This window comes from Triturus cristatus, chromosome 3_2 (assembly GCF_964204655.1).
Source record: "Triturus cristatus chromosome 3_2, aTriCri1.1, whole genome shotgun sequence".
NCBI lineage: Eukaryota > Metazoa > Chordata > Amphibia > Caudata > Salamandridae > Triturus > Triturus cristatus.
In genome coordinates this window covers 58,670,787-58,694,240 of record NC_140584.1, presented here as the reverse complement: position 1 = coordinate 58,694,240, position 23,454 = coordinate 58,670,787, and the positions used below count along the sequence as shown (strand labels likewise).

The 23,454-nt window shown below is 48.3% G+C and overlaps 1 protein-coding gene across 1 annotated transcript in view; it reads left to right on the top strand.

Moving 5' to 3' along the window:
- Positions 1–23,454, top strand: part of NCAPD3 (non-SMC condensin II complex subunit D3) — a 1,141,478-nt gene that overhangs the window by 1,014,080 nt on the left and 103,944 nt on the right. Inside the window, exons 35-37 of the mRNA XM_085646993.1 lie at positions 6,999–7,076; positions 7,509–7,583; positions 7,663–7,723. Of these exons, the coding sequence (XP_085503119.1) occupies positions 6,999–7,076; positions 7,509–7,583; positions 7,663–7,723 (214 nt within the window). The remainder of the gene's footprint in view (positions 1–6,998; positions 7,077–7,508; positions 7,584–7,662; positions 7,724–23,454) is intronic.

The window sequence follows — 23,454 nt, the reverse complement described above, 5'->3', positions numbered from 1 at the left end:
GAAGAAGTCGAAGAAGCACCGTCGCTCTTCGATTTCTCCTCGTCGGTCGGCAGACCGAATGATGAACGCGGGTGGTGCCCCTGTGTCGACTCCGTGCTTCCCTCCCTTTCCGGGACCCGGAGCGACTCCTGCCCAGCTTCGTACATTCTATGAGGTGATGCACACCATCTTTGGGCGGCCCGAACCCGCCGGCGCGCCTTGGGGCCCCGCGTACTCGGTTGGGGGTCCGAGGCCTTCTCCACCGGCGGCTACGGCGCCGCAAGCCCCCCTTGGATCCAGGCTTGGATCCTGTGGCCTCATTACGCCTTCACAGGCGCTGCTTACTCTGGCACCAATACCGCGTTCGATGCCGGTCGGCCCCCTGGTCGGCGTCTACCTCGGCTTCCGTGAGGGTTTTTTGTGCCCCTGTTCATTCCTGGTGTCCCTTTTCAGCCAGATTGACACCCAGAGGAGGAAGGGAGGAGGACTGGGGGTGGGGTCAGGAGACCCTTTAGCTGATCAGGCAGAATCTGAACAGGAACTGGGGGAGGCCAGTGGTCTTGACACCTCCCCTGACCTTGGCATATTGTCTCCTCCTGCCGTGGCTACGGAGGAGGGAGCTTCGAACTCCCTACTTTGGCTGTCAGGGCTAACCTCCTGACAGAGGTGCCTCAGCCGGTGGCGAGCTCCTCGAAGCCTCTGCTTCCATTCAATGAGGCCCTTACTGACATCCTTTTGGGCACTTGTTCCAGGCCCAACACGGGGTCTCCCGTGGACAGGATGATGATTGCCCGACGCCACCGCCCGGCTCCGGTCGACCCCACTTTCCTTTCCCAACACCCCATCCAGGAGAGCTTGGTTGTTCAAACCTCTACTTCCAAAAGCACCTTCCCTAAAATGTTCTCTTCCGCCCGCTTAGGACTGTGGTCCGTAAACACCGTTATTCCCACTCGGTGTGGGATACGGTGGTGCAGGTGCTGCCTTAGTGTCCGGAGGAGGCCCGGACAGTGCTCTCCCAGGCTGTTGCCGCCGGGAGGGATGCAGCGAAGTGTACGATATGTTGTGGGCTGGACACCGCCGACTTTCTAGGCAGAACCATTTCAACGTTGGGAGCGCTGCGTCGCTATGCCTGGATGAGGTTGACTGGTTTTTCAAGGGATGTCCAGAACAGCTTGATGGACATGCCCTTTGATGGCCGTCACCTTTTTGGTTCCTTACCTTAGTAACAGTGGTTCCCAAACTTTTGACTTCTGAGGACCCCCATTGAGTCACCACTGGAAGCCGGGGACCCCCAAGCAATTTGTAGGATTTAAATTTCAAACATTAAAACAGTAATTCGAATTAAAAAAACGCACGTGTGCACACAAAACAAATACTCAAATTGCTAAGGATTCTAGGGGCATATTTACAAGTCCCTATTGCCATGGGAACGTCACATTTTGCGATGTTCCTGTGGCAATAGGGGCTTTGCCTTATTTACAAGGCAGCGTTAAGCCACTTATTGTGGCTTAACGCTGCCTTGTAAATAAGGCCCCCTTTCACGCAATGCTTAGCATGAAAAAGGTGGGCAGTGGGAGTTCACTCCAACACCCATTTATTTTGATGCTGCCCTCTATTTACAAAGTCAGCTTAAATAGGAGACAGCACCAAAATTAAGACCATGAAAAACCTGGTCTTAAGTTGGCGATAGAAGAAGAAATGCCATATTTTTCCACGTTTTTGCTTTTTCCAACGGAAAAAGCAAAACACCTTTGAATGTTTATGTCCAGGAAGGTGACCCTTCCTGCACATAAACAATCTTTAATAAAAAATGACGTTTTGCATCTTCCATGTGTGCTGCATTAGGAAGCACACATAGAAGTGACAAAAAGGCATTACAAAATTGTTCATGTGCAGGAAGTGGGAACATAGCAGCATCAGTATAATGATAGACTGGGAATAAACATATGTTGCTAAATTTTACCATGCAGTTTGCAAGCAGCTGTTTGACAGTTTATAGGACACTGTGCTAGATTACGATTGTCTGTTATGAATTGCACAGTGACAAAAGAATCTCTGTGACAAAATCAGTAACCCACTGACCTATGCACATAAAATACTGTTTTTTCAAATGCATTGTACACGTTCTTTGCAGTAGGCATATTAACCCTCTGTGTTACATTAGATAAGTCAAAGCTGCCACTGGAAAAAACTCTCATCTCTCTCCAGCAGGTACATTAATCACTGGCATTTTCTTGACACTTTTATAGTTGCTCGAAAACTGCTAATTTTACAAGGAACTTTGCAGTACTTTTAGAACTGCTGCCTGCGGAACCACTGGGAATGTGCCACGGGCCCCTGGGGGTCCTCGGACCCCAGTTTGGGAAACACTGCTCTAGAGTGCTTCAAGGGCTCACGGGCTACGGCCAAGTCCTTGGGCCTCTTTACCCGCCCTGCGCAGTCTGCTTTTTGCCCCATTCGTGGCTACGGATGGGGTGCCCTGCTACGTCCTGCCCAGAGCCACAGACCACAGGAAGTTACCCAACCTTCGCGGGGACGTGGGAACAACCGTTGTGGTTCTGGGGTCGAACGGGCGGGCCAGTCCACCAACCCGCCCGCTGCAGCAGCCTCCAAACCCTCCTAGTCCAACCTTTCAGGCCCATCAAACACTAGTGGGCGGCAGGATTCACCATCACCTCCCCCACTGGCGCACCATCACGTCGAACAGGTGGGTTTTGCAAATAGTCCGGAGGGGCTACTCCCTCCCCTTCGTGACTTCGCCTATAGCCATGGCACCCTTGATACCACCGCATGTCCGAGGATCATCTGGCCCTTCTCCAGCAGGAAGTTACAGCTCTGTTGGCCAAGGAAGCCTTCAAGCACGTTCCTGTCCTAGAAGTAGGTCGTGGTTGTTACTCCCACTACTTTCTGGTACCCAAGAAGTACAAGGGCCTGAGTCCTTTCTTGGATCTTGGGAACGTCAACCGCTTCTTCCGGAAGGAGAAGTTCAAGATGTTGACCCTTGCTCAGGTCTTGTCTGCCCTCGACCCGGAAGACTGGATGGTAGCGTTGGACTTGCAGGACGCCTATTTTCACATCCCCGTCCTGCCGGCCCACCGGCGTTACCTACGGTGCGCAATAGGCCACGAGCATTTAAAATTTACCGTGGTCCCCTTTGGCCTTACCAGCGCCCCTCGGGTGTTCACGAAAGTGATGGCGGTGGACACAGCAATCTGCGCAGATCAGGGGCTTCAGTCTTCCCCCTATCTCGACGACTGGCCGATGAAGGCGGGCTCGCCCGAGGCAGTGGTCTCCCACCTCGAGACTACGGTCGACCTCCTGCATTCGCTGGGGTTCTCCATCAATGTGCCGAAGTCGCACCTGACTCCTCTCAGAAGCTCCTCTTCATCGGAGCGGTTCTGGACACTACGTGGTTTTGGGTCTATCCTCCCGAACAGCGAGTCTGGGATATTCAGGCTATGATTCCGATCTTTCAGCCTCTATCCCGGGTTTAGGTCAGAATGACTCTTTGGCTGCTGGGCCACATGACCTCCTGCATCCTGCTGGTTGATCATGCCAGGTGGCATATGCGGGCTTTGCAGTGGGACCTGAAGTTCCAGTGGTCGCAGCATCAGGGGAATCTGTCCGATTGCGTCCAGATCTCGGATGGCACTGCCCGACAACAGCAGTAGTGGCTCACTAACCAGGATTGGGTCAATGGCAGATCCCTCTCCCTTCCCCAACCAGACCACACTATGGTGACGGATGCATCCCTTCTGGGATGGGGCGGCCAAATGGGAGAGGCGGAGATCAGAGGCCTCTGATCTCCGGCGGAGTCCGCGCTCCACATCAACCTTCTGGAGCTCCATGCGATTTGTCTTGCAGAGAAAGCATTCCTTCCCTCTGTCTGGGGAAGAGTAGTGCAGGTGTTCACAGACAACACCACCGCCATGTGGTACTGCAGCAAACAGGGTGGGATGGGGTCGTGGACCCTATGTCAAGAGGACCTCCGCCTCTGGACATGGCTGCAACATCAGGGCATATCTCTGGTGGTTCAACACCTGGCAGGTTCTCTGAACGCCAGGGCGGACGAACTCAACCGCAGGTGCATGATGGACCATGAATGGGGTGTTCACTCTGAGGTGGTGCAAGGTCTCTTTCAACAGTGGGGAGAGCCTTGGTCAGATCTATTCGCCACTGAAGAGACCGCGCAATGTCAGCAATTCTGCCTGGTGGAATTTCCAAGGCGGCACTCGCTAGGCAACACTTTTCGGCACGCGTGAAGTTGTGGTCTGTTGTACGCCTTTCTGCCAATACTACTCCTGCCCAGAGTTCTGAAGAAGATCAGGCGCGACCGGACCCAAGTCATCCTTGTGGCTTCGGATTGGGCACGAAGAGTCTGGTATCCCGAGCTGCTCAACATGGCCATCGATCCTCTGATCAGGCTGCCTCTTCGGGAGGATCTTCTGTCGCAGCAGCAGGGGACGGTCCTCCACCCAAATCTGTCCAGCCTCCACCTCCTTGTGTGGAGGTTGAGCGGCGGCAGTTGACGTCTTTCGACATGCCTCCTGAAGTCTGTGATGTAATCATGAAAACCAGGCGTCCCTCCACTAAGACGGTATACTCCTGCCTGTGGAACAAGGTTGTGGTATGGTGCACAGCAAATGCTGTGGATCCCCTTTCTGCCCCTCTTTCTGAGGTTCTCTTGTTTCTTCTTTCTCTAGCCCAGCAGGGCTCTGCTCTGAGCACTATCAAGGATTATCTTTTGCCCATCTCTGCCTTCCTTCGGCTTCCAGATCAGCCTTCTCTTTTCAAGTCCCCGGTTGTAAATCGTTTCTTGAAATGCATAACTCATCTCTTTCCTCCTATTCCCTTCGTTATGCCTCAGTGGGACTTGAACCTGGTTTTAACTTATTTAATGTGCGCTCCCTTTGAGCCGCTTCATAACTGTCCTTTAAGACTCTTGACTCTCAAAACTGCGTTCCTGGTGGCCATCACCTCTGCCAGATGAGTGACTGAGCTCCAGGCGCTTTCTTCTAAGCCTCCTTTCCTCTCTGTACATCCGCACAAAGTTGTCCTTAGGACTCGTCCATCCTTTCTGCCCAAGGTTGTCACTGCCTTCCACATCGGGCAGACTATCACTTTGCCTACCTTTTTTCCGCCTCCTTTGAAAGAGGAAGAGAGGCTCCACCGTCTGGACCCAAAACGTGCGCTTTCGTTCTATCTGGATCGCACAAAACAGTTCCGGTGGATGACCAACTCTTTGTTGGCTACGTGGGTGCCAAGAAAGGTCGGGCCGTACACAAGTGAACCATTTCTCGTTATTTTTTTTTTGTGTGTAATAAAAAAGTGAAAACAGCCCGCAGGGCGTTGCGGAAGGCATGACGTTCATCTCAAGATTCAACACAGTGGGATATAAAAGTGCAAAATAATCCTTCAGGTTCGATTGCCAGTCCACCTGTTGGGGAAATTTGGTGACACACACCTTAAGCCAAAGCCCGCCCACTACTCAGGATCCTGTAGTGCTTATTAGTGCACTCTGTGTCCTAAACCCCCCTAGATAACCCTTTGGGAATAACAACCAATAACCCCCCTCCCAACTCCCTCCAAACCCCCTGCTACTGGGTACTACTACCCCCCAATCCCCTCTCCCCCCAGAGTCATTGACAGTGTCATCAGTCGGATGTTTCAACAGGTCCACCAATGCCACCCGCTCAATCTCCAGCGTTGTCTCATTACCAGTGCGGTTGGCCATCTGCAGTCGGAAGGTCCCCTCGCAGTCCGCCCACTTCACCATCTCCCTATTCCAGCGTGCCACACTTGGGCCATTTTTCGTTTTCCAATGACTAGTGAGTTCCGTTTTAGGCAACACCAACCCCAGATCTATGAACTTACTAGTAACTTTATTCCTAGCATTGTGGGGGAACCAGTGCAGCAAACAACAACCTGGTGACTCTGAAATGTCCCTCTCCGTCACACCGGCCAGCCCATTTGTAACCCCCCTCCAGAACTCTCCCAAATGTGGACAATCCCAGAACATGTGGAGAAACTCCGCTCCCTCTAGATTGCATCGCGGGCACGCAGTCCTGGCCTAGCGAACCATTTCTCGATGGATCGTTTGTGCATAAAAGCATGCTATTGTCTGGCTAAAAGGGTTCCTCCAGTGGGTCTACGTGCCCATTCCACCAGGCCGACGACAGCCACTACTGCCTTTGGAAGAGGAGTTCCTCTACATGACATCTGTCAGGCAGCTACGTGGGCATCACTGCACACATTTACCAAACACTACTGCCTTGACAGTCAAGTCCGGAGAGATGGCTTCTTTCGCCATTCTGTTCTCCAGGACTTTCTGGTGTGATCTTGGTACGCAGACCCACCTCCGGGGTTGGTATTCCTGGGGTGTCTATTCTAAGGTAAGGAATCTATAACTAACTTGTTTCTTTTCTTTTCTCTTCGGTATCGATATATCTGTAACAAACATTTAGTTATAGATTCCTTACCGCCCCACCCATCCTTCCCGTACTGCGAACTGAATTCTAGGTTTAAGGACATCCTTTCAGGGCCCTAGTTTTCAGTGGTCAGTGTCTTGCATGGCTCTGCATTTCTGGCGCAGAAAAGTTGTGTACAGAACTGACGTCAGCGCGCGAGGGTGGCATCTAAGTAGCTGCCGCGACGTCATCCTGGCGACCACTACGCCAACGACTGACGCGGAGCCGACCGACGCCACCTTCTGACGCGCAAAGGTACTGCTGACAAACACTTTCCGGATCCAGTCTGACGCTTGGGGGTAATTCGAAGGTAAGGAATCTATAACTAACTAATGTTTCTTACAGATATATTGTTACCGAAGGTAAATAACTTGTTCTTTAAAGACCTGAGTGGCCGAAATCATATGAGAACTTAAATAATCTAACCATGTTTATCTGGTTTATTTCCACCATTGATCCTCTCATTGGTGTCAGTATACTTCTTATGTGGCATGGGAAGCTGATGCAGAATATTGGAGTTGCCTCATGATTAATTTATTTCCCTTTGTACAGTTTCTTTTTGTAGTTTGGAACAGCATTCTGGTGGATCAGATCTCAATGTTGCTGGAAGAGCAATAAGTACCCCTGACCGTGAGTACTCTATAAATTACTGATATGCTTTTATTGGTACTGCACTGTTGAAGTGAGTTGGTTATGTCTACCTTTCTCTCTGATTTCTGCACTAAATGTGGGGCCCTCTGTTTGCATTTAATCTCTAAATTGCCCGTCTCTCTAAATTACCTCTAAAGTCCTTATTTCTGTGGTTGCAGGACTATAGCAGGTCATAGCAGGGACCTTTGTGGCGTCACTCTTGCATGATAGTAAAATGCTTGGTGTATTATATAATACATTTTTTTGTATTGTGATTGAAGAAAAAAAACAAATGTCTTTGAAGCTGATTTTCATCTGGAATGTGGGGGGGGGATAAGAAGAGGGTAGGGTGGTAATTGTTATTATTCATATGGAAACAAGAATTTGTGATAGATTGCCTGACTCTTAACTATTTTTTTTTGTTCTCATCAGAAACAATAAATAATGTGACTTTTGGGGCTGGTGTCAGTTACATTGGGTCATCTCATACGCCCTCTTCTGGCAAAGGTAAAGCTGCTGTACAAAAAATTGGGTATTTGGAGCCTGTAAGTTGGTAAGCCTCTAAATCATATGTTACTCTTTTCAGTGGTACCTGGATCCGAAGACAGTAGGAAGCAGGTCCTTTGTATGATGTCTCCTGACAAACCGTAAGTTTTCATGAGACCCACTAGTGATGTGAATTTACTCTAGCCTTCAAAATGTCCCACTCTCGATGGGTATGAGATGCTATAAAGTGGTTAAAATGTGTCTTGTTGGTATCATGTGAAATGCAGTAAATGAACTAAAGTAATTGGGGAAAAAACATTTTTGAGATTACTGCCCTTATTAACCTTATACACTGGTTAAAATTGCCCGTTATACCCTAGCATTGCACATTCTATGAATCCTCTTCATTCAAGAAAAGGAGAAAGACCTAAGCCCATTGGCTGCCAGGTATTCTTTTTGACATTGCTCTAGAGCCACAATTAAAATGGGCAGCCTCTGTAGCACCGTTGTAAAAGGTAATGTCTTTTGACATAGGGAATAGAAGAGAGAGAGTGAGCTATTCTAGTGCATTTTGTGTGCCCCTTCTTTTCGAAGATAATTGAAAGCTTAAATTAAAATTTGCACTCTGCAGCAACCACTTTTTGAAATCACCTCTGCAGTGTTATTCTTCGGAACCTGATCTACAGCAAGGCGTTTCACCAACTTTTAATGAATAAAAATGGCTTTCCAGAATCAATAAAAGTGATAATCAGTAGACAATTGAAGAGTGATACTTTGAGGGAAATTTATGAAGTAGTAAATAGTTACATTTTTTAACTGTGGTTTCACATAATTTGTTTCCATTCTACTGAGAGCTAGTTATGTTTTTTTTTCTATCTTGAAATAAGTTAGAAAGGGACAGTGATAAGTTTAAGGTACTTAGCACTATGCAGGTTGTTGAACATTAGAATCTTTTGGTTATGCTTAAAGAGCATTAATGATGTTTTAATTGTCCTATGAATTGGGTTGCTTTGGGATGTGTAAGGTGTGAATTATCCTTTAATTCATGCAGCCTGGTTGAGTTAGGAGTTAAGAATAGATTGTACTTTTCTATGTTTTAATAATTTCTCAACACACCAGAATAGTTTAATGGAAGAGGAAACTTTTACTAACCTCATGAAACCCCAATAATAACATAATTTGTCAAGTTTGCAGTTTTACAAGACTTGGATTCCTCCAAATGTTCTCATGGAACATTTTGGACAGTAAATGTAGCCTTGTTTCTGAGAATTCTAAATGCAAATTCCTCGCCTTTTGAATACTCCCCAAGCATCAGAATGGATCTGGAAACCTTCGAGCTGTACCTCCGTACACCGGTAGGTGGTACTCTGCGGCTCCACAGTGATGCTGTTTCTCTCCGTAATATATATTATATTTTGTAGAAATAACTCTACTATTATGATCTTCTGTTCTTCAGCATTGGATCGTAACTAGATTGACATGCTTGAATCATTTGCCGTGGGAGTCGCAAAGTAAATTTTATAATAGTAGTAGAAAGCACGGTGAGTTCTATAAGGTCTCAAATCAGTGTAACTTTATTAGCACACTCCCCTCATTGGAAAAGATTTAAACTCCAGCCAAGGAGGGGAGAGTGTCTTGAACCGCCATACCCCAGAATCCACCTCACCTTAGATTTCTATCAAACGTTATGTGGAAAGGGAGATCCAGAGTTTTGCTCTTTCTTCTCACAGATAAGTAATTTTTTCACTTCAAAATTTATACTACAGCATTTCCTTGAGTGTTGTGTGTCGCGTTCGTCACCCACTGTCTCTGTATTAGGTCACCAAAGCAATTTTGATGTGTAAGTTGTTGAAGAAAAACAGGCTCTTACAACCATGTGAATCGTGTTTCAAGGAGAATCTATATTGACGATCAACACAGAATGTGTATAAATTGCTTACATCAGGGCCACAAACTAAAAGACTAAGATCTGCAGGACCTTTTTAGCAAACCCTTTGTAACCATGAGGGTAGACTTATGAGTTGATTAAGGCTGGTGACAACCAATGATAAGTGCCTGTCCGGCACAAGAATATGAAGCACGTAAGCGCCATATGGAGACTTCCGAAGCTCATAAAAGACACGCTAAAATGAAGACTTGACCTGTACCCGTTTGACCCACATGAGATAATTCAAAAGAAGGCTGTGAAAAAAAGCAGACAGAACCACCTCTCCTTTGACAGTCAAACTAAAAAGAGATCATCTTTGTTTATACCAACATCATCATCCCCACAATCCATGGTGTCATCGCAGACAAAGAAACCTAGACACTTCAAACCTTCGTCAGCATCTGCAGATGACTAATCATCAACAAAGACCCAGAATGACAATGTTGAAAAAGAAATAGTTGCTGAAACTATCTTTAAAAGCAACCCAGTAAAGGACAGTATCACCTGCTACCAGTCCACTGATGGTCCTCAGTCAACAGTAGTCATTTCGAAGATGAACTCTGCAATGATAGACCAGTCAATGATGGATCCGTCACTGAGCAATACCAAATCAAGTAAGAAACTCCTACCTGCAGTTTTGCCAGAATATACATTGTAAGCAAAGTTCCACTTCAGCCAGCTTCTAAGCTCCTGAATTAGAATCAGGCGAGAAGTCAAGTTGAGAGGACCCCTATGGTGCAGCATACAGCCCAGGCCAAGTGAAGATAAAGTACCAAAACCAGAAATAGTTTGGTTATCTCCTAAATACAATCTGTTGAGTCAACCACTGGAGTATCATTCAAACTATACACAGTTTAGAAAATGGTGGTCAAAAGATCTTGCTTACTGTCGTTGTCTTTATGATCCTTATGATGCGATCTAGGAGGAATATCATAAAGCACCCACGATACAGGTGCTAGTTGAGCTTAATAAAAAGCTCCATCATATAATAGCCAATTATTATACACATTGTCCTGCAGCAGTCTTTTCTTTTTCCAGCATTTGTTTATTAAGAGTTATAACAAACAAGTCAAAGAATGGTAGGCATTATAAGCTGTAGGCATGGGCGTGTTTACAAAGACATGAAGAAATAGTAAGAGATTGGTTGCTATCAATACTTGAATTTACAGAGTCAAATGAACAACTTGTAACAGCCAACAGAGGCCGGAAGCCAGGCCCTCAAACAGTAGCCCCAGTGTAAAAAAATTGGATACATAAAATACACCTGCCACAATAATAATGATGAGGAAGAGTAGAATGGGGTGATGAGGGAGAGGGTGATATAGGGAAGGGAGTGGACAGCACAACAAAGTGATAAGTGAGAAAGGGAGAGGGTAATAATGGTGGGTGTCTATGGAATTTGATAGTAATCTTCTTCTCTGGTCCTCCACAGTAATAGATATCTTAGGTTGTCATAATTACCATTAAATGCCCACTAGGATCAGTCTCCTGTTGAGGAGTCTGCCCTATGGAATTTCCCTCAGTAGATGCATCCCTCGTGCATTCAACACGCGCCAGTCCTGCTCATATTCAAGGAACACTATGAAGAGGAGGGGCGATGCCCCCGAGTAATGTTGGGAACAATTGAGGACTCAAGGTTACCCCTGGTGTCTGTGAAGATTTCCACCCCAAGCTCTCCAAACAAAATTGGGGACATGGAGCAACCCAGAGGTGGGGCTACATGCCTCTGGAAAACCGGTTTGGCATATGGTTTCCTCGCTCCTGTCCCAAGCCTGTCTGCCTGAAAAATGGAGCAGTCCCTCTCCCAAGTGTTATCCATTTGCGCTTCAAAGGCAGGTTCTCCTTTGAAGCTCGCCTTTTGAGCCAACAGCCATGTGGCTTCCTGCAAGAGGGAGATGACACCTGCTTCCAGAGCAGGCCTCTATTGTATTCATTCCAGGGAGTCGACAGCACATCTTCCCAGGAGGGCAAAAAGCTGGCTGTGCTATGGACCCAGTGAGCAACCAGTATGGGCACAGGGGACTGAAGGCAATAAAGTGACAACTTTGCTGAAGTTGCACACTGTAACATGTTACATTAATTTCGACCTGAGAAGTTGTTTGATTCCTTGGATGACCCACTTTGGTCACACTGTCCCAGAATTAGCACAGCTGAGGGGTCCGTGTGTAACTCTGCACTCGCCAGTTGGGGAACCAAGTTTTCCTATAGCAAAAATGACAATTTACCAATTTTACTAGCAGACCATGCAAAAATACCAGTTCTGCCCATGAGATATGTTGCTCCTTGCATTAGGACTCACTAGACCTGCCATAGGGATGACCTACACATATACCAGCTGGAAGTCTTGCTTTGCCAATTCTTTAAATGGCAAAGTTGGGCAAGCAGTTATACAGCTCTTTCAGCCTGCAGCTGGTGGGCTGGTAGTCTCATTTTAGTTGTGTCTCATCCAGGGTGGCACTACAAGTGCTGCTATCCCTGGGGATTCTTGGAGGTGACCGTACATAAAGAGGCATTTCCTTACACACACAAGGAGTTTCACACTAATCATTTGTGCCCCAGAGAAGCTGGGGTCATGCCAGGGGGTAGTAAATTCCTAGCACCTCTGGGGGGGTGGGTGGCGGAAACTGGAAGAACCCTCTCCTTCAACGCTGGCCCCAGGTATAAATATTGAACCTTCAGACACAACTCTTCAGATCACTTATAAATCTGTGGGCTCTTCCAGAAGAACTGCCCATCGGTGAAGTCTGACCTGCCAAGGTCTGTCAAGGCCTGCTGTTGCTGCACCAGAACTCTTCTTTGCTGTGACCCTCCCTGCTGAATCCAATCTACTTGTGTGGACCCAGAACTAAAGTACATCTCCAAAGGTCATGGGGCTGGTCCCCTGTTCAAAGCCACAGGGACATTACAGGCTTATTTGACGTTGACACAGTGCAACACAGCTCACCATAAGCTCTGGGCGGACGTATCTTATCACAAGTCCTCAGAAGAAGTTTTTCCTATGCCGACACAGGCCCTGCACCAACGCTTCTGATGGATACATCTGCCAGTGGATTCCTCCCTTGTGAATATCCCCTGCGCCAGCATTCCACAGAATTTTTTCCCAGCTCTCCACGCCGACGTGGACGTTCTAATACCACGGCTCCGCTCGCGACTCCGTATGATGTCACCGGAGCCATAAGAGAGCCACGTCGGCGTGATGACGTCAGTTCCCTTTTTTCCGCGCCGTCGACGCGTAACAGTTTTCCAGCACTCTCCTGCTACTTTGTAGTCTCCTTGTGAGTTACTGTTTCTGGAATACTCATGTCTTCGTCGAGGAAGTCAGGTTTCAAGCCGTGTAAGGAACGTGGGGGTCACATGTCCATCACTGACCCCCATGAAGACTGCTTATGGTGTCTTTCGTCGGACCACGACGTGGAGGACTGTTCCCGCTGCAGGAAAATGAATCCTAAAGCACTAAAAGAAAGAGAAGCAAAGCTGTTCATGGCTAAGGCGAAGAAGGGGGGCAGAGGTCGAAAAAGAGACAAGTCGAAGCCGGAGTCGTCGACTTCGCACTCGTCAAAGTCTAGAAGACACAAGAAGAAGAGGAAGCATGACTCTCGACACCGATCGACGAAGAGTAGGGCTTCGAGGTCGCCTTCGCCTCGACATCGAAGTTAGGACTTTGTCTCTCCTTCGCCTTCCCCTTCTCCTCGTGCTTCTCCAGAGAAGTCTCCTTCGCCAAAGTTAACTCTGGCCCAGTCTCCGCGGCCGGTGGTTTCTCCTGCTTCCGACGCCGAGCCTGATCAGGTTATTGATCTTTCTCCTGTGCCTGAGGGGGAACCTGTGGCTCCAGTGGAGGATCCGTCTGCTCCGGCTCCAGCTACTCCTCGACCGGATTCAGGTTCGAACCCATACCCGCATTTCCTGACTCCCGGTGCGGATCCGACGCATTTTCTGAATGCTATTTATGGTGTTTTCCAGAGAGCAACCTTCCCATCCGGTGCACCTTCAGGTCCCGTGGGTCCATAGGCGTTCAGTTTGGGTGTGGCGCAACACTACGCTCAGGGACCTTTTATGCTCTTCTTGCCGATGGTGCCGTCATGACAGTTCCCGGCGCCGTCTGGAGAACCTTCCTCCCAGCCTCGACTGGATCACATGCCTTCGTCAGAGCCTCCCTCGACGCCGACTCCAGCGGTGCCGCGTGTGACGCTGCCGACTCCTCCGGTGCAGCCGACTCCGCGTACGGCGCCGCCAACACCGTTTCCTCAGATCCGCTCTCGAAGAGAGGCTCAGAGGCTTATAGAGGAAGAACAATATCGAACAGAGCAAGTGGAGGAAGGTGAAGTGGGTGACTCCACTGATAAATTTGAAGGTATTCAGGAGGCAAGTGGATTGGACACTACTCCTGAATAGGAGCATTCTTCTTCCAGATCTTCGGTTCAAGAGTTGGCTCCTTACCATTTGGTAATCAAGAAGGCTGCGGAGCTGTTGGGCTTACAGTTGCCTTCTGCGGAATATAAGCCAAATCTATTGACTGAAGTCCTTCATTCTCCTTCTATTGTCGAGCCTCTGTTGCCTTTTAATGAGGCTATCTTGGTGCATGTTATGGACATTTGGCGCAAGCCACTTTCTTCACCTGCTGTTTCCAGGACTGTGGCGAGAAGATATAGAGTGGCTCCGGGGGATCAGAGCTTCCTTTCTTCGCACCCTTCTCCAGAGAGTCTTGTAGTGCATGCATCCTTCTCAAAACAATCTTCAGGTGCTTTTCCACAAGCGCCAGCTGACAGGGACTCAAAGAAGATTGAGCAGTCGGCTAAAAAGGTCTTCTCTTCTGCTAGCACTGGCACTTAAATCAACAAATGCCACTTGCTTGCTGGGCCGCTACGTTCATACATTGATGGACTCGGTGAAGCAGTTAGTTCCAAAACTGCCTGATGAGGAGAAGGGTTCTTTTTTGGAGGTTGTTTCAGACACTCAAGCTGCAGCTAGGCAAGTTATTTAGTCGGGCCTGGATACGGCTGATTCTGTTGCCAGAATTATGGGATCTTCTATGGCCACTAGAAGGCAGGCTTGGCTCCGCTCTTCCGGTTTCTCTACAGATGTTCAAGCCACTCTGGTTGACTTACCCTTTGATGGGGAAAAGCTTGCAAAGATTCAAAGATAGCAGAGCTACTGCGAAGTCTTTAGGTTTGCAGACACAGTCAAAAGGGGTTAGCTTCAGGAAGTATAGGGGTTTTGGATGGTCATCCTTTCGTTCCGTTCGTCAATCTCAGCAGCAGCAGCAGCAACAAAATCCTCTCTATAGATCCTATAGAGGAATACAAATGGGTCGGCGTGGTTCTGTCCGCAATCCCTCCTCCTCCTCAGCCTCCTCTGCTCCCAATGATGCTACAGGGAAGCAGCCCTAGATCCCCCATCCTGGATCATGTGAGGCCTGTTGGGGGTCGGGTGTCCCACTTTCTGAGAGGTTGGAAATTGGTCACGACGGACCTTTGGGTTTTAAACCTTGTGGAGAATGGGTACGCCCTTCCCTTCCGGGAATTCCCCCTCCCCCCTTGCCAAGGTTTCTGCTCAGAGGACCATCTGCTTCTCCTGCAGGAGGTTGTTCTTGCTTTGCTACAAAAAGGTGCGATAGAGGTGGTTCCAGAGCAGGAAAGGGGTCAGGGATGCTACTCCCGGTATTTCCTGATTTACAAAAAGGACGGCAGATTGCGTCCAATCCTGGACCTCAGAATCTTGAACTTTTACCTGAAGCAGTTTAAATTCAAGATGCTAACCCTTGCACAGGTTCTTCAAGCGTTGCAGCAAGAAGACTGGATGGTGTCGATCGACTTACAGGACGCGTATTTCCACATCCCAATCCTGAAGTCGCACAGGAAGTATTTCCGTTTTACGGTTGGTTCGCAACACTACCAGTTTGCGGTCCTTCGGTTTGGTCTTACTACTGCACCTCGAATCTTCACCAAGGTGATGGCGGTGGTAGCTGCTCATCTCAGGAGGTCGGGAATTCCGGTTTTCCCCTACCTGGACGACTGGCTTCTGAAAGCAGAGTCGACAGGGATGGTGCAGCATCATCTGCAGGTAACATCTCATCTGTTATTCACTTGGGTTTTTCAATCAATGTGCCCTAATCTCACCTGGTGCCCTCTCAGCGCAACCTGTTCACAGGGGCGATACTGGACATATCCTCCTCCTCAAAGAATTCTCGACATTCAGGAGATGATCCCTTCATTCTACAATGGAGCGGTTGTTCCAGTTCTGAAGGTCCTTTGCCTGCTCGGTCTGTTTGCCTCCTGCATTCTGTTGGTCAACCATGCACGCTGGCACATGAGGGCGTTCCAGTGGTGCCTCCGCAGGTAGTGGTTTCAGCACAACGGAGATCTCAGGGAGTCAGTCAGGATCTCCAGAGAAGCTGCAGCGGATCTGTCTTGGTGGAGCGTGGAGGGCAATCTGTCTCAAGGAAAGCCCTTTCATCTTCCTCCATCGGTGGCCACAGTGATAACGGATGCCTCCACCCTGGGGTGGGGTGCTCATCTGGGGGATCTGGAAATCAAGGGTCTTTGTTATCCGGAGGAAAGATTGTCTCATATCAATCTTCTAGAATTGCGGGCGATACGTTTGGCACTCAAGGCCTTTCTCCCTTCCCTTCGCGGTCAGTCGGTTCAAGTCCTGACGGACAACACTACAGCGATGTGGTATGTCAACAAGCAGGGAGGAGTAGGGTCGTACCGTCTCTACAGAGAGGCTTTGCGACTCTGGTCCTGGGCTCAGGACCATCGGATTTGCTTGATTGTGAATCATCTGGCCGGGGTGCTGAACGTACGTGCGGACAGTCTCAGTCGACATTTTTCCGCCGACCACGAGTGGAGGCTTCATCCACTCCTCGGGTGGACCTATTTGCCACTCAAGAGAACGCGCATTGCCCGTCATTCTGCAGTCTCCAGTTTCCGATGCAGGGGGCGTTGGGGGACGTGTTTCATTTGAGTTGGGGCTCACAACTCCTTTACGCATTTCCTCCCATACCCTTGATTCCTCGGGTTCTGAGGATGATTCGCCAAGACCGGGCCCAAGTTATATTGATCGCCCCGGATTGGCCAAGAAGGGTGTGGTACACAGATCTTCTCCACCTCTCCTCGTGCCCTCCGCTCTGTCTCCCTCTGAGGGCAGACCTCCTCTCGCAGTCGGAGGGGCAGGTTCTACACCCCCACCTCCAGAGCCTGCACCTTCATGCCTGGAGATTGAACGGGGCAACCTGAGTTCCTTCTCTCTCCCGCCTGATGTGGTGGATGTTATTTTATCAGCCAGGCGACACTCCACCAAGTCTATTTATTCCTATAGATGGTTTAAGTTTGTAAAATGGTGTGGAGAGCGATCCATTAACCCTTTAAAAGCCCACCTTTCTGATGTGCTTCAGTTTGCTCTTTCCTTGGCTCAGCAGGGTTGTGCTGTGGCCACGGTTCAGGGCTATTCATCAGCCTTATCGGCTTTTCTGTGTCTTCCAGATCAGCCGTCATTATTTAAATCTCCTATTATTTTAAGATTTATCAAAGGTTTTACCAATAGGTCTCCACCTACTCCCTTTGTAATGCCACAGTGGAACCTTAACCTTGTTTTAACTTTTTTGATGGGGTCCCCTTTTGAGCCCCTTCATAGCTGCCCTTTCAGGCTGTTGTCTTTTAAAACGGTCTTTCTTGTAGCCATAACCTCGGCAAGGAGGGTGAGTGAGCTTCAAGCTCTTAGCTCTAAACCCCCGTTTTTATCCTTGCATGCTGAAAGGCTAGTCCTCAGGACCAGAGCTGCTTTCCTTCCTAAGGTAGTTACTCCCTTTCATCTGGGGCAGTCCATTACTCTCCCTGTGTTTTATCCTCCCCCTCACCTCCCAAGGAGGAGGAGAGACTTCACCGCTTGGACCCTAAAAGAGCAGTGAGCTTTTATTTGGATAAAACAAAAGATTTTCTTTTGGAAGATCAGCTCTTCGTGGGCTATATTGGACACTCAAAAGGCAAAGCTGTGCACAAGCGCGCCCTGTCCAGATGGATCATCCTAACCATCAAGATCTGCTACGCCCTTGCTGGTAAGGTTCCTCCTGAGGGTATTAGAGCTCATTCAACTAGAGCTAAATCATCTACCTCTGCTTTTGCCAGGGGTGTTCCAGTTGCAGACATTTGTAAGGCCGCGCCTTGGGCCTCCCTCCATACTTTCGCAAAGCATTATTGCTTAGACTCTGAGATGAGGATGGAGGGCCATTTTGCGCGCTCTGTCTTGCAGGACTTTTTGGTATAAGAAGGTGGACACCCTCCTCCAGGAGTGGGACTGCTGTGGGAATCTATTCACAAGGTGAGGAATCCACTGGCAGATGTATCCATCAGAAGAACAAGTTACTTACCTTCGGTAGCTCTTTTTCTGGTGGATACAGTATCTGCCTGTGGATTTCTTACTGACTCACCGCCTCCCCGTTGTCCACCTTTGTATACCTTAAAGGATGCCTTGTTTGACTTGTTGTTCTGCATTGTATCCTCTGTCTGTCTGATACATTTATAGAAAAAGCTTATGTTCTTTAGCTTTCCTTTTGTATATGTACTAAGTATTTTTGTTTGAATGTTGTATACTGTGTATACTTTGAATCTGTTGTCGGTCCACCTGTTCACCTCGGAGGCACGGAAAAAATGGGTGGAACTGACGTGATCACGCCGATGCGGCTCTCTTATGGCTCCGGTGACTTCATATGGAGTCGCGAGCGGAGCCGTGGTATTATGACATCCACATCGGCGTGGAGAGCTGGGAAAAAATTCAGTGGAATGCTGGCGCAGGGGATATTCACAAGGTGAGGAATCCACAGGCAGATACTGTATCCACCAGAAAAAGCGTTACCGAAGGTAAGCAACTTGTTCATCACATCGCAAGACTGCAAGTCCCACCGGCTTCCTTGATGACTACTCAGAATCTTACTTTCCAGCTCCTCATTGACGATCCTCGACTCTGCCGCTGCATAACGTATCTTGGCACTGGATCTTGCATCAACGGCTTCTCGACGCTGGCCCACACACCTCGAAGCAAGGTCTTTCCATATCGATGCCCAAGGGCCCTCAAGATACTTTATCAGCTAACTGAACTCAGACTTGTATCAGCCCACCCTCTATTGTAGTCGGCCTGAACATGAGTTGGACCTAGTCTACAGCAATTAGTTAAACTTAGTTGGGAGCTTTTTGCTTCATAGCGCTTGATTTTTACAAAGCCTTTAAAACTGCATATCGCTGGTTCTACTGATTGAATTTTTGTTGTTTTGCTGTCTCATAATGTATTACATTTTACTCTATTTTTTTAAGTTGATGTGAGATTTTTCTTGTTTTTTTAACTTTATTACTGTTTGAAGTTACCTCTAGGGTTATTCCTGACTCTTTTTGAGCCAAGCTACCAGAGGGTTAAGGTCAGGTTAATTTGGAGTATGGTTGTTTTTCACCCTGACGAGGATTGTAGTTGTTGCTTGAGTAGGGTTTCACCCCCCACAACCACTTACCTAATTTCCTTCAGGTAGCAATACCAGTAATGTCTGGGGATAAAGTTTGGAGGATTGAGAGTGGCTAATGAAGATGTCTTTGTGATTCAAGGACCATTGGTGCTTAGAAGTTCTGAATAAAAACGGAGCCATATCCAGGTCTGGGAAGCAATGAAAAGCAGGGAAGGTCCCAACTTTGGGCAAGGTCATTTGTTTTTGGTGGTTCAGCTATACAGATGAGTGGTAGGATTCTACGATAAGGAGGGAATGTGTGCATGAGTGAATTCGGTAGGCAGAAAGGAACCCCATGACTTTCCTAAATGTATCAGTTTTATCATTCAGTTTATAGGTGATCTGCTCATGATGCACTATCCTGTGCAGCTCAATTTGCCATTCTGTGAGCTTGTGGCTTGCTCCCAGTGACGCAGGATACAAGATCTTGACTACTGCTAAGGGATGTAGCTAGCCTATAATGTGTGTTGATATCCAAGTCTGAGAGATGGGCTTTGTCATAAAGATAGAGCAGACAGAAGGATAGTGGAAAGGGTGCATCTTTGGAGGTGTACCGATGTCCAGTATGATTGCAAAGCTGAACAGGCCCAGGGGATATGATGTAAATCACATTTCTCATCCGTGCATCTTCAGCAGTGATCATAAAGCAGGAGCTGTGCCTGGCGCAATTTGTGTGGAGTCCAATATCCATCATAGAGGATTTTAAAGTACAAACATTTGAGACTGGGTACCTGAAGGACCTTGTCATGGTCAAAGAGTAGTGTTGCCTAATCTTCAGGAGAGTATTACGTTCCTAAGATGGCTTTGCCAGTTCAGCCTAGTCTTGTTAATGGAAGGGCGAGAATGAATGGTCTTGGTCCCGTAGAAACGCTTGCCTGCAATCTGCAGTGACACCTTAAGCCACGGTGGGTCCTCATTACAAAGGAGCAGGTTTATGTCCAGGAGTTTATGTACCATGCACCCGCAGTGGCGTTAACGATCAGGTTCTCAGATAGGTCCGGTGTTTAGTAATGAGATAGACAGGGAACAGTGTGTGGGGGCCTCCCAGAAGACAACGCTCTATTTGGACACATGTCAGGGCATCCCTCGGGTCGCAGAAGTAGGGGGGGCTAGCTGCAAGAGATGAAAGGCTAAGCCGTAAGAGGACCTTGTGAGGTATACAAAGGCCTCCAGCCTTGGTGTCTGCTCATAGTCTAGGAGACTGTAACCTGTGCCTACTGCTGCTCTAAATATAGGTTTGAATATCTGCCTTAATCCCCAATATGTGCTTCTGAGCGATCTGCAACAGCAACATACTGAAAATATAATTGTATTTGGGTCCCATAGTCGTGTTGATAGTTTGTGTTTTTTCCCCCCCGAGCGAAATATTCAGGTGTTGCCATTTGATAAAATCTTGTTCTGATGGATACTTCTGCCTGTGGATTCCTCACCTCTTGAATACCCCCTGCCCCAGCATTCCACGAAAATTCTTTACTAGCTCTCCCACGTCGACGATGACGTCATAATAGCACGGCTCCGCTCGCGACTCCGTATGACATCATCGGAGCCATAAAAGGACCTCGTCGGCGTGCCGACGTCATTTTCCTTTTTTTCTACGCCGTCGAAGCGTAATGGGTTTTCTAGGGACTATCCATTTTCTTGAGTGGTTACTTTGTTTCCTCGAAAAATTCAGATATGGTTACTTCCTAAAAGTCCGGATTCAAGCCCTGCAGGGAGTGTGGCGGTCACATGTCGATCACTGATCCCCATGATGATTGCCTTTGGTGCTCCTCTTCCGATCACAATGTCGATGGGTGTCGAAGCTGCAGGAAGATGAATCCGAAAGCCCTTAAAGAACGTGAGGCTAAACTCTTTATGGCCAAAGCCAAGAAGGAGAAGAGGGATCGAAAGCGTGCAAAGTCGTCCTCTTCTCACATTTCGAAGTCGAGAATACACAAGAAGTCGAAGAAGAGGCATGGTTCTCTGCACTGTTCGTCGAAGAACAAGGCATTGAGGTCGCCTTCTCCAGCTAAGCGGCTTCGAAGGAAAGACTTTGTGTCTCTATCTCCTACTCCTTCTCCACGGGCAACGCCGGTTCAGTCAGGGGGTTCTTCGATGCCTACAGGTTCTCCGGCTCCCAGTAAGTCTCCGACGCACAGGGAGTAGTCTCCTGTTCGTGTGGCTACACCTGTGCGGGTGCCGTCTTCACCGGCTCCGCAAGTTCCAGATCAGCCTCAATTTATACCTGTTCAGAAAGGTATGGATCTGTATCCTCCTTTTCCTGGTCCTGGAACGGACCCAACGCATTTTTTAAATGCGGTGTTTGGCATGTTTGCCAGGGCCTCTAATCCATCTGGTGCACCTTCGGGCCCTATGGGTCCTTTGGCCTTTAATTTGGGTGTACCTCGCCAGTATGCAGAGGCGCCCTTTGTGCCATTCCTGCTGACGACTCCGGCTTGGCATTTTCCGGCGCCGAGGTCTTCCACTCCGGTTCATCGGACTCCTTCGGCAGTCGAGTTGGCGCCGCCTCAGATTCAATCGAAGCCGAGGTTCAAAACTGAAGGTCCTCCATCAACGGCGATGCCGTCGTCACCGACGTCGCATCTGGCGCCACCGACGCAGATTCTGAAGCAGCGCTCTAGGAGGTATGCGCAGAGGCTGCTTGAAGATGAGTATAGACAGGAACAGGAGGAAGGAGAAATTGTCGAATCTGTTGACGAGTTTGAAGGTTTACAGGAGGCCAGTGGATTGGATACTTCCCCGGAGTATGATATTTCATCTCCGAAGGCTGGGGAATTACAGGATGTTGCTCCTTATCATGTTGTAATAAGAAAAGCAGCTGATATACTTTATCTGCAATTACCTTCAGCTGAGGTGAAATCTAACATCCTGACTGAGGTTCTAAATACATCTTCTGCAGTTTCAGAGCCTCTTCTGCCCTTCAATGAGGCCTTAACAGAGCCTTTTTTGGAAGTCTGGCAAAAACCCTTGACTGCTCCAGCAGTTGCCAGGTCCATTGCAAGAAGGTACAGGCCAGCTCCTGGGGATCCGGCGTTTCTTTCTTCACATCCGTCACCTGATAGCTTGGTGGTCCAGGCTTCTTGATCGAAACAATCTTCTGGTTCATTCCTTACCATACCAGGTGATAGGGATTTAAAAAGAAAATGGAGCAAGCGGCAAAGAAGGTATTTTCTTATGCGAGTATGGCATTAAAGTCCACTAATGCTACCTGTCTACATGGGAGGTATATCCATGCTCTGATGGACTCTGTCAAGCAGCTAGCTCCAAAGTTGCCTGAGGATGACCAGAATAATTTCCTGGAGGTTCTTTCTGACTCTGTGGCTGCGGTCCGTCAAGTTATACAATAGGGTCTGGACACGGCTGACTCTGTGGCTCGTGTAATGGGGTCTTCTGTAGCAACGAGAAGACAAGCTTGGCTGAGGTCATCCGTATTTTCTCCTGATGTTCAGACAACCCTGCTGAATTTGCCCTTTGATGGTTAGAGACTGTTTGGCACTAAAGCTGACTCTGCCTTACAGCGCTTTAAAGATAGCAGAGCAACTGCACGATCTCTGGTCCTTCAAACGCAGTCCATAGGATATGGCTACAAGCGGTATCGTTGATTTGGTAGGGCTGCATCCTTTCGTGGCCGCCAACAGCCTCAACAAAGCCAGCAGCAGAATAATTTGTATAAATTGTACAGGGGTAAAAGTAGGGGCCGTCTTACGGGAGCTGCTCGGCAGTAGTCCTCCTCCTCGCCCCCACCTCCCCGCCACCTTTGGTGCCTCGGGAAAGCAGTTCTAGATCCCCAACAACATGTTGGTCCTGTAGGGGGTCGAGTGTCCCACTTTCTACAAGATTGGAAATTGATTACATCAGACTGTTGGGTTTTGAATCTTGTAGAGAATGGGTACACCCTCCCTTTTTTAGAGTTTCCTCCTCCTTACCCTTCTCACCAGGGTTGGTGTTCAGAGGACCACTTACTGCTTTTGCAGCAGGAGGTTCTTACCTTGTTACAGAAAGGGGCCCCCAAAAAGGACGGTCAATGGATGTTGATCTTGGACCTCAGGATTTTGAATCTTTACCTCAGGCAGGAAAAGTTCAAAATGTTGACCTTGCCTCAGGTTCTTCTTGCGCTGCAGCAGGAAGACTGGATGGTGTCCATCGAACTGCAATATGCGTATTTTCATCTTCCCATCCTAAAGTCGCATCAGAAGTATCTCCGGTTCACGGTGGGATCGCAACACTACCAGTTTGCGGTTCTTCCGTTTGGTCTGACTTCCGCACCTCGGGTCTTTGCAAAGGTGATGGCGTTGGTAGCGGCACATCTCAGAAGGTATGGGGTTCCTGTTTTCCCCTATCTGGATGATTGGCTGTTGAAAGCGGATTCTCCAGAGTTAGTGTCGCACCACTTGCAAGTGACAACTCAAGTGTTGTTCATATTGGGTTTCTCGATAAATGTACACAAATCTCACCTGGTGCCTTCTCAGCACAGCCTG